The sequence below is a fragment of the Falco punctatus genome, assembly GCF_963210335.1.
Source record: "Falco punctatus genome assembly, chromosome: 6".
NCBI classification, from domain to species: domain Eukaryota; kingdom Metazoa; phylum Chordata; class Aves; order Falconiformes; family Falconidae; genus Falco; species Falco punctatus.
In genome coordinates, this window is record NC_137585.1 from 20,687,309 (window position 1) to 20,703,705 (window position 16,397).

At 41.6% G+C, this 16,397-nt stretch overlaps 1 protein-coding gene across 23 annotated transcripts in view; it reads right to left on the reverse strand.

Moving 5' to 3' along the window:
• Positions 1–12,426, reverse strand: part of PLEKHA5 (pleckstrin homology domain containing A5) — a 169,263-nt gene extending 156,837 nt beyond the window's left edge. For 22 of the 23 annotated variants that reach the window (XM_080391768.1, XM_080391775.1, XM_080391767.1 and 19 more), the window contains exons 1-3: positions 12,199–12,426; positions 11,991–12,067; positions 8,901–8,958 (exon numbers count right to left, since the gene is read on the reverse strand). In XM_080391768.1, the coding sequence (XP_080247894.1) occupies positions 8,901–8,958; positions 11,991–12,067; positions 12,199–12,296 (233 nt within the window). In that variant the 5' untranslated portion in view covers positions 12,297–12,426. The remainder of the gene's footprint in view (positions 1–8,900; positions 8,959–11,990; positions 12,068–12,198) is intronic. The other variant, XM_080391764.1, reaches the window with a different exon arrangement.
• Between the last annotated feature and the right edge of the window lie 3,971 nt (positions 12,427–16,397).

Sequence of the window (16,397 nt, forward strand, 5' to 3'; positions counted from 1 at the left end):
AAATACCAGAATCAGTACAAAAGGAAATAAAAGTCAAACCACCTTTTCCAGCAGTGTTACCACAATTAGCACTCTACCTCCTTCTAGTCTCATCGCCACACTACTTCAAGGCAAGGTTTGCTGAGGCGTTGCCGATCGCAATATTGTCAGTTCATTTTTATCTGAAGTTGAGCAAAAGGAGGCACATACACAGGAGACAGAGTGTATGGCAGAGATCAGAGCACACTACTGTCTCAGGGTTCTTCAGCCTGGTGTAGTCCCTACTTATGCTTGTATAAAGAGATAAGAAAACCTAAATCAGTATTTTTTACTGACCGCAAACTACAGACAGATGGCCCATGACTCCCATTGATGAGTGTAAATACTTAAGGTTCCTAAATACTTCAAAGTCATTGTAGCACAATTGTAGTAACTACCTCCTATCTGATCAAGGACAACTATAGCTACTTACTACCATAAAAGTCACTATATTAGAGATATTCTTAGGTGTTTGATTCAACCAACTAAAAATGTATGGGTTCAAATGTCAAATCTTTTAACTCTGCAGATACAACAAAGGTGGATTAATTAGTAAAAACTAAAATGTTACTAATTGCAAAAAAGTTTAGTAACATTTATGTGCTTTAACAACCAAAAACATTTCAGTGTTTCAGATCAGGTAAGCAACTGATATCCACATCAAGCACAGAAGATAGAGATTATATTATAAAAGAGATTTAGGATCAGAACAGATATTACGAATTTCTAATGAAGTGCAACTTGCATCATTATTCTGATTAAAATTAATTGTTAAAATAAACATTTGACATTATGAACTTGATTGCTCAAATGCATGTTACTGTTTTTAATTTTCTTTTTCAATCTTTGTATCAAGTGTTATCCAAAAACTTCAACTAAAAAGTTTTATATTTGGAGGATTTTCTTTGTATATGGAAAAATAATAAAGAAGTGTTACAAATGGTGTGGCCAACATGTAAAAACAACAAACCAACCAACCCCCACCAGCACCCCAACAGTCCTGGCCAGCTTTACTCTCTCCATCAAGAAACCAAATTATCTTTTTTGACATTTAATCAGATTAATTTTTTTTCTTCCCCATAATTATTTGAAAGCACCATGTGTTTATTCTTGTTGTTCACAATATTTTATATCAACGTGAGATTTCTTTCATATAAACCAAATCCATGGAATAATTTTAAAGAAGATATGTCATCTGTTTTTACACATCCCAAAAGATATTTGCAAAAATTATAAATGTTAAACATTTGTCAGCAGCTGCATAGTCTGTAGGATTTAACACAAAATTAATGAAAAAAATTACAGAATTATGCTAGTAGTACAGCTCAGAAAAAAGCACAAAACCTTGTATTTTTGCAGGATTTATACAATTTCAGTAGTCCTACTTACTCAAAGAACAGTAAAGAATATGCAAATTTCCATGTCATACTGAAATTGAAAGATAGCAGAGATGGCATTTTAAATCAAAACTTTCAGCAGGTATTTTCCTTTCAAACACCTTTGTTTACTAGGATCCCTCTTACCTGGTCTGACACACTGAAATGTTTCCAGTTAATAAAACACAAACGTAATTTTTTATGTATTTGTCTCTATTACACATGATTTATAATAGATTCAAAGAAGAAGAATACAGAGAGCTAATTTTAAAGGATAGGTTGCATGGCAATATAGGTTTCCTTACAAATTATTGTTCTTACTAAGTAACTGTGGAGAAAGCCATGAAGACCTAAGTTGCTGGAGCCTCCTGAATATGGCAAGTGGTTTTGGTTTGGTTTGGTTTTTGGTTTTTTATTTTTCATATAAAGCTCTGAGACCATCACAGGCTACACAGGCATTCAAAATGCTGTCTTTTTTTCCACTTCACAGATTTCAAATAAGTATTCAACTCAAGTTTTATAGGTCTGGAGCAGAAAATACAACTTCACAACCAACTATTTAAGCAGATTTCCCAGTCCTACCCAGTACTGGGAAGTAAGAATCTTTCCCACAGTTTTACTGAAGTCCTATACTATCAAGTTCCCATTCCCCAACTTCTACTTCTGAAAGTGGCTACTGATGCAACTTCTTCACCCTCAACATCACCATTGGAGAACACCTTCCCTTCAACCAAATACAAAAGCAAGTGAAATAAACAGAGAAAAGCTGCTGTCCTCCACATTCAAAAGAAAGAAGGCAAGGGAAATAGAGGAGAGAATGGGGAAGTGTTTAAATTTAGATATTTACTTACTGAAACACAGAAAAAACACATACAGGCACCACATTGGCAGAAATCCCAGCAGTCAGGGGTATGGAACTTAGCTTCCAGCCAGCATTGGCCTCAAGCTTCACATGAGTTTTCTCCCCCTCTCACTCAAACAGACGCGTACTGAAGATCACTCTAAACTGCCAACCAAAGTGTATCTCAGGTTTAATGAAAGTGTAACTCATTATAATAAGAGCCAGCGTAACATAAACATATGCAGGAAAAACAGGCTTAGCGCAGCACCACAAGATGCTAGTTTTGATCCAGTACAACAAAACACTTGCAGACCACAGAAAAAAAGTGAGTGCAATTCCTTTAAAGTAGAAGCAGAACATAATGTGTACCAGGTAAAATCTGGACCCATAAAAGTTCTACCAAATACTGGCTACAGCAAGTAGACTCCTTTGTTGGCAGTGTTCACAAAGCACCTGCCTGCCAGTTCAGGTGTTTTTGGAAGTGTCCCTCAGTTCCAGGTACTGCAGGGCATGGATACCAAAACAGGGAAAATAAAAAGAACCTGTGGAACACCCTGACACAGCAGGAAGATGGAATACTGGTAAGGACCTAAAAATAATTCTTAAGAGCACATACCAGTAATCTTTTTTCGCAAAGGGGTGAGGGTTGGCAAAAGAAAAAAGCATCACTATATTTACAAAAAAACACAGCAACCATCTACATAAAGTCACAATCGATCACTATTTCCTTTTCTTTTTACCATCCTTCACACATTGTAGATAGCAAAAACAGAAGACCACAGAAGAATGCACTACACTGTAGTAACACCTTAGATGTATTATCTTTACCAGCTGCTATTACTCAATCACTAATTAAGACCATAGAGAAAAAATATGATCATTTCCAAAACAAGAATCTAAAATTAGTAAGTTAACTGTCCTAGTTCAACAGATACCAAAAACTTGAGTGTTCTCAATGTCTTTTCATGGATTTCAACATTTCATGTAGCAATTTACATATAGTTTTTTTTAAAAATAATTATCCATTAATTCTTACAAGCATGTAAAAACTTAGTAAGGGTTTACAAAAATATAAATCAGTAAGCTCCCTTCATGGCTTCAAGTCCGTCTTAGTAAAACTAAAACACTCAAAGTACTACTCAATTTAGAAACACTTCAGGAAAAAAGAGTTCGAAATACCAGCCACAGACATCGCAGTCAAAGAGGCTTTATAAGCACAGTAATTCCTAACATTCACATTTGATCTTCTACCCGACAGACTAACTTTAAAACAGGTTCATAAGCCAGGGGTAATAGGCCCTGCCAGATCTGCACGAGCCAGACAACACGTTTTCTCAGGGTGAACTCTTGCCACCCTTCCCTCTGGGAGAAATTCCATTGAGTTTGCTCCTAGGAAATCAGCTCCCACTCCTGCTCCCTCCACTCACTGACTTTCCACTGCCAGTGCTCCATTCTGCCTGGTTTAGCCTTCACTCCTCCCCCTTCGGCAACTACTCCCACCCTTTTAGCCTTCTTCAGTACACCACCACCTCCACCCTCTTCCTTCCACATCTACCCCATAAACTGCTTTTTTTGGGTGCAGACCCCCCTCTCCTTCTCTGACCCACACCTGTTTATTCCTGTGTCTAGAGCCCTTCCACCTCCACACCCAACTTCAGCACTGCAACATTTTTGATTCTTCAAGTATTTCAACGGAATAAAGAAGTAAAAGTTACAATAGATAATAAATGTGCAGACATTCCTAAAAACTTCTCCTTTTCTCAACAGCTTTGCTCACTGCAAATATAAAAGGCACAAGTTAGTTAATTGTAATATTATGTCCCAGGTCACCCATCCAGCCACATGACATTATTTGACCTAGAGTTCTCACCATGTAAGAATGAACCAAATGAAGGCCATGAAAAAACTTTTGGTTTTCCTTAATTTTAGTAAAATAAAGGTTAGAGTTAACAAGAACTAAATTTCTGGAGGGAACACTGTGATTCTTACTGTTGGAGGAAAACAGTCTGATCTGTTCTTTTTTTATTATTATTTTCGAATTCCATTTTTCCTTTCAAGAAAGGGCTACTGTGCAAACATGACTAGTTGTGCTTTGATTTTTCTGGAGAAAGTCTCAACTGAGAGGGAGAGGATGCTTAGAATGCACATAAAAGACAAAGGTTCGAACAAAAGTGGAATTCTCAATGAGCACAGGTTTATTTTAGTAAACAACAGAAACTCAAAGCTGAAAAAGATCTTATCCCTCTTAATCACTTAATAAATTTTTCTCACCTTCCCTATTTTCAAGCTACATGACTACAATAAACAAACCTGCATTGATAAAAGTTTCTATAAAAGCATACAAAGCCTTGATTTAATGCAACAGTGAACTCGCCTCACCTCAGCTTTGGCCTGGGTTTGCCAATGCCTTGCTTCAGCAAGCAACAGGCAAAAACTGTGCTGATAAATACAGAAAAAGGTAAACTTCAACACAAAGCCCTAAAAATGAAACTTCAACCTTCTTGGTTGTTTAAGAACTTTTTCACTCAGCTTTTGTACTGCCCAAAAGGTATCAGTCCTGCAGCAGAGTTAAGAAATACGAAATTCTAACACCCAAACGGTTTATCTGAGAATATTTCTGTAGAGCCCGAACTAGGTAGACTGATGCAAAAATCCCCAAATATCATCCTTAGATTGATTTTTGATACAACTTTATTTGGTAAATTAATAAGCTGAGTAATATAGGATCCTAACATATTCAGAACTACTGAAATGAAAAAGGAAATAAGGTAAGAAAAGTAAGCAAATGCCTGAGTTTAGATATTCAGGTGGATTTAACCAGGAATAAGGGGTTTTTTAAAACATGCATATGAATAAATACACACACACATATACAAACACAGAGAGGACATATTTATGCAAATTTATAGCACGCAAAACCAGTGCCTTGGTGCCTAATGACTATGTAGTCACCATGAGGTACTAAAAACATTAAGCTGAAAATTCTCCTTGATCTTAATAGATGTGGAGCCTGAAGCCCATAACCAGGTATGTCTCCTCTATTGACAGGTTTCATACTGGCCTTGTCATATGGGTCCATTTCCTTATGAACTTAAAAAATAACATAAGGAATTTAAGCTTCCCATACTGCCATCCAACTTAAATCTGCTTTGGGATAAATCTCTTAACTTTTCAGAGCTCAATGAGTGCTCAATACACTAAGCATAAATAACTAGCCCAGTGAAGTATTCTAAACATAACAAAAGAAAATATCAAATTTTTAAGCAGGTGCCATCAAACTGAGGTGTCTTCCCATATCTTGTTTTACTTCATAGTATGGAAGATCCAACAGTTAACTGATAATAAACTAATTATTAAAGGTTATGTTTGAATGTATTGATTCTAGTCATACAGCCCTATATTCCATGTAAATGTTGTATAAAAAAGATTACACCCAAACCAAGCATTACTTCAGAAGAGTTTACTGGTAGAGTTCCTTCCCATCAAGTGATGAGGAAGGGCTATCCAGGCACATTTCTAACATTAAATAAACAAAGCCAGACTGTATCACTCGCAAAGAGACAAAACACTAACAGTATAAGGACATCTCATGAGAATGTATAAAGTATATTACAGCATTACTTTTTTTTTTTTTTTACTCCAAATAACAAACACCTTTTGTTATTTGCATTTACATGAGATGGGGAGGATGTGGGAGAGGAATTCCATCATTACGAAGTATTAGAATTAATTCTACTAATCCAAAAAAATGCAACAGAAGGTCCAAGTCCTAGTTAGCATCAACTTACTAATACAACCCTATAGAAAACCATAACCATTTTATGCAATGGAAACAACTCCTTATCTATGCCTGTTTCAGAATATCTTTTCTTCTTAAAGCTAGAACACATTAAATGTCATGGGAGGAGGGGGGCATTTGCTATTTACTTATTCCGAAAACAAGTGTAGACTCCCAAGAAAAAGATAGCGTCCTTTAAAAATAATCACATTTCAATGCAGTCTGTATCCTGAGTCATTTGTTTGAAATGCCAGTCCAAGGAATGTTAAGATTTAGCTGACGATTATCTCCTCGACATTATCCCAATTTGATTATACAGTGTTTACTACATCAAAGCCAGAAAAAGCGCAGTAATAGATTCAGTGACACACCCACTTGGAACACTGAAGACCTATTATTAAAGAACCATAAGAATGACTTTCAAAAGGTTTTTATTTTCAAACACAGTCTAGCATATGATCTTACCATAAAGCAAGGTTGTTAAATATTTTTAGTCAACCCACATATTTGAAGCTGTGCTTCAGAAATTAGGTGGTATTATTTATGTGATCAGGAAACTTGACTACCCTTCTTGTCTAACTCCCTTATTGGACACATCACAAAAGTACAACAGCCAAGTTTCACACAGCTGAATGCACCAGTAGCGTGCCATTAACATTCATTCCCTTGTAACTCACACTGGAACAACATACTTCTTTCAGATCTGACCATGAACGAACAAGTTTTCAATGTTCTCAGTTTAACATAATTTTATTATTCCGTAATCGATATAATAATTATTAATATTTAGCAAGTCAGTACACTTAAATGAGCCAGTTACGGTTAAAACTCATATCGTGGGGGTGCCTGTACAGCCCAAGGTCACAACAACCTGCACTGTTTCCCACTCATGCTGGAGTACCACAAGTAGTTTAGATTCAGACAACTGGAATTATTATAATCGACACATCATCCAGAGTTACAATGTCTAGTATTTTAAGATAGTGATTATAGTGTTGTCACCCTGTCTACGTTCGTGCTCACATCTTCTCCAGCACCAGTAGGGCTGACTGCTAGACAGCTTTAAAAGGAGCAGCTTAAAAGGAGAAGTTTAAACTCAGCCTAAGAGGCTACACAATGAGCATGTACTCAACTAAGGATGCCAAACTGGTCATACCATGTGAGCCTTTCAGCAGGCCTGACAGCACTATCCCTACTATCCTCCTACACCTACCAAATCACAGAGAAGCGCTGTTTATGCAAAATGTTTTCAAAGATGCAGCACAACTTTTAAAAAGAGCTATTTAGTGCTGGCTATCAACAAAACAATCAACTTAATCCACATGGTCTAACAGTTACAAAAACACCTTGAACACAAAATATTTTAAGGACAAAAGTACACAACTTACCACTTGGTAAGTTTGTCCATAAGCGCATCAGTCACTCTACAATAGCTGTCCACATGTTATTTTTTAATTATTATTCTAAGAAAACTCAGGTTCCTATTTTCCAATTATTACAGCTAACACATTCATAGTTTTATTCTATGAGAACAAGTTCCATCTGAAAGTCTACAAGGATTTCTTTTGACATTATATACACACACAAATAGAGCTTGGTTAAATTTTCACTTTTTTTGATTTAATAATCTGAATAGAACATCAGAGGTGAAATTCTTAGTACGTTCCTGTCCTCAGTCTGGTCTAGTTCTTGTCAGTTGCTGCTATACAACACTAGTGTAATGTAAATTACAAGAAGGCAGAATAGAACAGTACAACAAACATGTTGCCTATTAACAAGAAGTCCCCTTCTAGAAAGTGCAGCACCAGTTCAGACAAGATTTTTGGAGAATTATCCTTCAATATATTCTTTTTATTTTTTTTAGGATCAAATCAAACACATCCCTATATAAAATAAACCATGCAACACATATATAACATCCATCTCACGGACTACAATGCAACTTACGCTGAGCAGCTACCCTTTGCTCAACACTAAGACACAGAAAAACCTACCTGCAGCCTATAACCTCTGTGACAATCAGTAACCTTCACTCATAGAAGTTATCCCACTGATTACACTGTTCATTTAAAGATAGCAAATGAAACACACAGTGTAGTGAGCAAAATCTGAATGAATCGAGAAAAGCCTGCCAATTGTTAAATAACAGGAAAAGTAGTATATTAACCAGACAAATGCACATAGGTGCTACTTTAAAATTTTCCAGATAAGGATGGTCTGACAATCTGGAGAGGAAAAGCTTGTAAGTTGTTACAGATCTGATCAACACAACATCTGGACTTCTACATAAGCACTCTATTTCCATTCCTCTCATTCAAAAAGACTACATACAGCAAGTCTACCATAGTAGGACACACTCAAAGCATATTAAAACTTGAATAAAAAAAAAATTAAAACCAATGCTAGAAGGAAGAGATCTGCAAAGAAAAAAGCCACATTAAACCTTCAGGATGGCTTTAAACAATGTAATTACTAGAGAGCAGGGCTGAATCAAGACTCTTCTCCTAGTGACGATGTAACATCTTGCCTTTCTGAAAGCATTTATGGCATGACTATATACACACAAGTGTCAAACAGACAAACTCAAGGTATTCTCAATTTGCAAGGACATTTGTTGCTAGATGATTACATTCAGCAGAAATTTCATTTGAATCTGCATCCTTAAGCAGCTTTAATTAAAATTATTAACATAAAAACTGAAGAAATTGTTTTAGCTGTGCAGAATTCAATAAACAAAGGATTACGTACACCATGACAAGCTTGAATACTCCTTTTAGATTTATAGCATTACATTAAAATTCTGTTTGGAATACAGTCATGATTACAGCAACATTTAGACAAACTAACTGAAAATTACAGTATTGTGACAGATAAACATTCAACTTACTTTACATAATATCTTGCACCTTCAAAAGTATAAGCTTCCTCCCAACCTGTGGGTAAGTCTGGAAAACAAGTAGCAAAACATTTAAATTAACTTTTGAAATTATGCTAGTCATACTGGTCTACTCCTTTAAAGTAAAGTAGTTAAAAACTGTGCATCCCACATGTTGAAAACTTTAGTCCTATAAACAAGTATTTTAGAACTGACCCACAATACCATCTCAGTTTAAATTCTGTAATCCAAGAAAAGCTACAGGCATGAAAATCTGGTTTGGATTTCTTGTTCTCAAATAATAACAACAAAGGTTCAAGCATGCACTTATTTAACAGTGTTCCCTCCTTTGACCAGTAACTAGAACTCACGGTCATCGCCAGATCTTTCTGCCTTGAACTTCAGTAGCATCAAATTACCTGACAGGCAGAAATCTGAACAAAAATCCATTTACTGAGTTTGCGTTACATGCCAGTCACAAGCATCTTAACTGGCATATCAACTATACCACAGAGCATTAGCATCATATTAGCATAATTCCACCACTGTTGTGACTAACAAGTGTTCCTGCAGTGTTTACAACTCTATTCAATTTTACATGAAAATAATTTTTAATGCAAATCTAGTGGAGGAAGTGGGTACATCTTTTCCTTCTCTATTATCACTCTTAAAAGACCAGATATTTAAAAAAAACAAACTACCACTAATGGTCAATGTTTTTTCAAGTAAAAGCTGCCTGATGTAATGCAAGCTCTGAAGATGCCAGGCACCTCAGTGCAACTCTAGGTACATCACTACCCTTAAAAATTTGCTCCAGTTAGTAAAAACTGTAATTAATACATAAGACTAACTCATTGAATTATAAACGCATGAATGTATTTCCCAAATAAAATAAAAAATATTCAGCATTGGTCATGTGCTGTTCCTCCCCCAGTTTACCTATTTATTCTGGCTGTTTTTTTCTTCACTCCCACCTTCTCCAGAAGAAAAATCAAGGTGTCTTTTGATAACAGCACAGGGCAAAGTATCAAACAGGAAGTTTATCTAGCAGAAGTATTTATGGCTGCTATAAGAACTTTGATAAAAATATCTTTCCAGCACCGAACATATCCAGGAATAAAAAGCACTTCATAATGGTGGCCAAAGCCTTCCTCATCATCTAGTAAATATCTTGGGAGTATTATTTAAAAGGAGCTCCACATTAATATACACTTCCAAAGGAAGTGCTATTTGCCCAAAAATCATTTCTTAAGAGAAGACATATTTTGAACACATTTTGACCAGGTTCCAAAACAGTGGTCAGGGCAAAACAAGATAAAAAAACACCAGAATTAATCCATTTGATTTTATCTATATGTGGAGAGATTCATTAACATACACATGAATGAGAAAAACTACAGAAACAGGTTTGTTTTGCAGATACTTCACTACCTGATTGATAAATAATGGTCAGTACATCCAAGGTCATGCCCCACTCTTGCGTTCAGAAACAAGTTTAATTTACCTGATAATAACCCTGCTATGTTACATGTAATACTCTAGATATTCAAAAGCAAACTGCATTTCCTTTAGAAGGCACTTAACGGCAGAAACAAACGAGACACTTGGAAAATTACTGGGAAATCACCATCAGTCAACAGACACTGATACGAGTTTGAAATAAGAATTAATACTCAGCTAACATTAGTGTCCAACAAGCAAAGCACTTCCCATACATCTGCCTCCATGCATATTGCTGTAGATGAAGGCCAGTTTCTTAATTAATCTGAGTACTGAAAGCAAGGGAAAGAGGAGCCTGATAGCAATCAGAAGTTCTATTTCCTGGCATTAAATGACTTCTTGCAAACAACAGACCTTCACTGCAAATTGAACTGCAGAATCCAATAGCCATAAACCTGTGCGTTTCAAACTATTTCCAACTCGAAAGAACCCCTAAACAAACAAAAAAAGGCTACCCACAGGTTTTTTAAAGGCTATTTCTAATTTCTTAATGCGCAAGTATTAACCAAACATGAAAAGCAAATAATCTGATACAGTCCAATTCACTTGCAGATTTTCCTGCGATTATCCAAGTGATTACATACATAAAAACAACTGCACTTATTACTACACTCCACCACCTCCCAGTGGCATATGCTGCCTGTGTGCAATTCCGGCAGTCAAGAGTTTGGCTCTGGGTCTCCAGAGTGTCTGCTGTAAATCCTCCTCCTCCAGCACCTCCTGCTGCTACTTCTCCAGAGTGGAACAATCAGCAGTAGCAAAGACGACACATTCCACCCTCCAAGTTATTCCTAATGTTTCAGTCCCTTTTCCTCCTACCTATTCCACCTCTCGCAGTCACTTAGAAACCACCCACACTCTCAGCCTAGATGGAAGCGAAGGGAGGAAAAGGGTTTCTAGGTGACCAGTGAAATCAGCCTCTACGTTTCCAGCACACCTATCGTGGTTATATCTAGGTACTGCTGGAAACCGAAACATGATGAGTGGTTTAATACTAAACTGCGCAAGGATGCTATGCAGGTGAACGACCGGGGTAGCCTGTAAGAAGCATAAGAGGAATAAGGCGGTTTCTAATGGTAACTATATATATATATATATTAGAGGAGTGATACAAGGCAAGTGAAAGCGAGCAGAGAAAATTACACAGACACGGAGGGAAACCACGGGTGCAAAGGACAGCGTTTTAAGAAAGAGCCGAGGAGCCCACTGACGGCAAGGTGGACGCACGGCTGCACTGTAATGTCATCCTTGCTCAACCCGGGGGCAAACAACTGCGAGAAGTGCGGGGCGTGCGGCCGGCGCGGGATGAGGAGTTGTCCTCGGGTGGCTGCGGCGGCACCGAGGGGGCTCCCAGCACCGGGCGGCCGGGGGGCAGCGGGGCGAAGGCGGGGGCGCTGCCCGCGCCCGTGGTGGGGCGGAGGGGACGGGGCCGCGGGGCCGAGCCCGCCGGGGGCCGGGGGCGCCCAGGAGGCGACGGGCTCGGCGAGACCCCGGCCGGCGAGGAGAGGAGGGCGGCGCTCGCCGGGCGGCCGGGAGGGGGCGGCCGGGCCGGGGAAGGGCCGGGGGCCCCGGCCGCCCCCGACCCCCGGGCGGGGCTCCTACCTGCGCTGCGGCGGTGCCCGGTGATCACGGCCTCTCCGGTGAGCGGGTGCAGCCAGGTCGTGCTCTTCGCCTCCTCGCTGCGGGGACGGACACACGGACCGAGTCAGGCAGGCGCAGCCCCGCCGCGCCCTTCCCCTCCGCACGCCCCTCCCGGCCCCCCGCACGGCCAGCCCAGCCCCGCTCCCCTCCTCGCCGGCCCCCCGCTCACTTGATGAAGAAGACGCGGCCGCCCTGGCTGATCCCGTAACTCCAGCTGCCGGGCAGCGCCCGCAGCCGCTCCGCGCTCAGCTCCGCCGGGGCCGCCATGGCCGAGCCGCCGCCGCCGCTACCAGCGCAGCCGGGGAGAGGCGAGGGGAGCGGGGAGGGGGAGCCGGGAGGGGGGCGGCGCGGGCACGAGCGAGCGCGTCCCCGCCGCCGCCGCCAATACCTTGGGGTGGGGGAGGGCACAGCGCGAGGGGGAGGGGGTGCAGCGGCACGCCCCGCCCCGCGCGGGCACGCCCCTCCCGCCGCGGGGGCGCGCGCGGCGCCCTGGCTCTCTGCCCGCGGGGGCGCGCCGCCTGCCCCCACCGCGGCCGTTGGGGCGGGGCGGGGCGGGGCGCGAGTTCCGGCGGGCGGGGTGGAGCGGGGAGGGAGCGGGGAGGGAGCTTGGCGGGGCCGCGTCGCACCCGGCCCGCAGGGGGCCCGCGGGCGGGCGGGCTCGGCCCTGGCGGGGCAGGGGGTGCCCGGGAGGCGGGGAGGGCTGCCCGGCACGGGGGCGAGGCCCGGGCGTGCGGAGGCCCCGGCTGGCTGCGGCCGTGCGGGGGGCGGGGGCCTCGGCCGTGCGGCGCGGGCAGGCACAGTCCGGTAACGCTGTGAGGAGCGCGGGGGCTGAGGCGCTCCCGTGGCGGTCCCGTGTCGCAGCTACAGAGCTAAGCCGGATCGCTGCGTTTCGTCTCGCCCGGGGCTGACCCCCCGGTTCTTGGTGGGGGTGGTTCCCCACCGGCCGGGGGCCCGGCCCCGCCAGCGCTACGGGTCCGCACCGCCCGCCCCGGCCGTTTGAGCTGCCGCTGCGAGGCACCACCTCTGGTGGTCTCTCGCCGGGTCCTCAAATGGCACGCATTGCTTCGGGAAGCTAAAACTTTTGTCGAATTTCCTCCAGCGGTGTTAATACGCTCTTTCAAGTTTTGGTTTGGTTTTGGTTGTTGTTTTTCTTTTTTTAAATTTCTTAGAAAAAGATGTAGTCTCCCGAGGCAAGAGTGGAGAGGTGCCATATTTTTTCATCACATAAGAGATCTAGGATATGGCATGCACACGTTTGCAGTGTTTAGGGAGGTGGTAGTAATTCAGCTAAAATCCACATCCGCAAAAATGAAAGTGTGTGTACTTTTATTCACATGAATAATGTGATTGCATGTGCATTCATACGTAGCTGTGCACGCCTTTGATTTCAGTTATACATGACGAAAGTAAATTGCTTAAACTGTGTTGTGGCTGTGATACTTCTAAGAGAATCTTGCCTTACAAAACCACTTTCTGAATGAGGAGTGAAGCTGGGAAGTCTGATCGTGTTCCTGTGTCCAGAAAATAATTTGAAATTCACAGCTGACAGTGTTCTGCATAACAGTTTTGTCCTCTCTCCCATTCTGAACACCTCGGGGAAAAATAAAATCTGACAGAACAAGCTGCTGTGTTGTTTGGTTCCCCACCATGCCATGTGGTCAAAGCCTTAAAACCCAACTGCCCCACGCAAGATACTCAAGACCTGAAGAACAGTGAACATGTAAGCAGATCTTAAGTTATCTTTTATGTTACTGGGTATAAGAATTCCTCCCTGTCCAACAATACCCTTCATTTCCACTCACCACTGACAGCACCTGAGATTTATAGTCTACCAGAAAAAGATACACTGGAGAAAACACAAGTTATTCTATAAACAGTTTCCTTCTCCTAAGAGCAAGAGCCTGTGGATGATGAGTAAAAGTGAATAATGACCCTTCCTCTGAAGGGCTGTGGAATGCTGCCTGGCAACAGCAGGGGGGAAATCACACGTGGTGGTTTTGGCTCCTGAGGTGGTAGTGGTCATGTCCTGATACTTCCTCATGCAGCCTAACTAAAGCAAAGAGCAAATGCCCTTCATCTTCAGAACACTGGATACCTTCCACCATGCAGAATCAATTTTCTTCTCTAGAAGCGGAGGGCATGCAGCACAGCTAGGCTTACATTGGCCCAGATCTGTAAATTGGGCAAATTAGATAGGATTTAGGTGCATAAATCCTGCCTAATCCCAGCATGTGCTTTGCCAAATGCCTGCCTTAGGCGAGTAAATCTTACCAGGACCTTGCCTTACAGCCTTCTTTCTGCTTTGTGTATGTTTAGAATTGCTGCAATCTTGGTAAAACCAAAAGCGTGGTACCTAAAATACATCAGAGCCTGGCTGAATTCTCAGGCAAGGCATTCCTCCAAGTGCTGCAGAGGCCTGATAAATCGGCCGCATTCGGGCCGCACTTACAAAGGACTTAGAAGATTAGTTTCTGTATAACTCATAGGAAACAGGTTGGCATCAGAGTCACCACTATGAACACTACAGAAAACCTCTTCAGCCTGAAGGATGAAGGCCATTTAAAACGATGCAACTCTTTTCCCAGGAGGATGTTTTTGCTGCAAGCTATAAGCTATTCTGAAGCTGAGACTGAGACTATTGAGTATGGTGAAGGTGCTCATCCTGCCCTTTTGAAGTTATTTTGCAAATATAATTATTGGGCTATAGGGTGGTGGCATGATGCTGCTTTTTGAATAGGAAGCTCACCCATGGAGTGATGGAAGATCTTGGTTCTACTCCATTGTTCAGGGATTCATGCATTTTGCATTGAGTCATCAGATAAAATTTGGTATTAGTTCTGGGACACATGGAAGGCACATTACAAGTCTACTTGCCAATACTAATCCTGCAAGTTGCCATGCACAATGCACCCACAGTGCTTTCTGGGAGCCCAGAGTTTAAATGTTTTGTGGAACAGAGCCCATGAACTGCAAAGTGCGTGAGTGAAACCACACCTTCATCTTTTCTGCAGGCTGGTGCCAGCAGTTCTTTCTGAAGACTGCTGTTGGTTCCATAGTCAAGTCTTTTGCTTCAGAGTTAGTCTGAAAGTTTGATAAAAACAAATCACACATTGAGTTTTCACAAAGCTCAGTAAGAGTACATCTTTTCTACAGTTAGGTAAGTGCCTGAATGCTCTTAGAAGAGGGACTTGAGAATAATATTTTTTTAAAAGCCACATCACTTAGGGGAGTAAAAATCTCTTTTAAAAGCAGTTTATATCACTGGAACAAATCCATGCATAGTTTAGGACACCACATATTGTACCTTTCACATCATTCTTTTATAAAATTAAGCTGATTATTCCAAACGTGAAATTGGTCAATCTGATTTACAAGACCCAGAGAAATCCATCGGGATGCTTCCATCTGGCCCATACTTTTTTTCCCAGAAGAGTTGAAGATGAACTGTTGAAGTGGTGACCAGCACTGATGCAACCGCTCTCTGCTTTCTACATGTATGGCCTGATCTGTCTGCTGCTTCTGTCTCTGATGGGAAGTGGACAGGGGATGTGGAGTGAGATATGAATCTGTGTGGGAGGCAGAGCCCTCTGACCATTGTATTGATGACGTGACTGGGAGCTTGGGATAAAGTAAAAAGCTCCACTGAGCTTTTCCCCGTGGTTCTCTATTGTGACCCCACCTTTTTTCCTTCCTCTTTCGCCGCCCCAGGACAGTAGCTTTCCTAGTAACTCCCTCAGGGTCAGGGAGTACTAAGGGAGCAGTAAGTTTATTGATGTTTAAAAAAAAAAAAATTTGGCCCAAAAATGTATTCATAATCAAAATATTTAAAATTCCTGAGGCAAAGGAACCTTGCCCGCAAAACAATGGATCCCTTTAAATGGGATTAATTAAAAACTAGCATTGGGAGAACATTCATTGTGTAAGACTCGGAGAAATACACCCACACCTCTCCCAACAGGTATGAGGTGACAACATAGGATAAGCCAAGAAAAAAAGGACTACATCTAAGCATAGCGTCTGACAAATCCAGTAGCCTCTGTAGCCAGGGAGTGGACCGCAGTGCTGACACTCCACCTAAAACCTTTCACAAAATTGTGTTCATCAAGATTGATTCTGTGTGTTCTGTCAGTATGAATCAAATTGGTTGACGTTATTTCATGGAGTCTTTGACTTTACCTTTTTTATGCTGTTTAACTAGCAAGACAATATAACGCTTAACATCACAAGAAAAGCCCATTGCCGGTGGTGCAGTTTTATGTTACACCTTCTCATGAGGGAGCTGATGCTGAAGGGTGGGTTCCTTTTTGCCCCATCCTTAATCATGAGTTTTTCTTGCCTCTGTACCAATATTGCAGCCCACAGCGGATT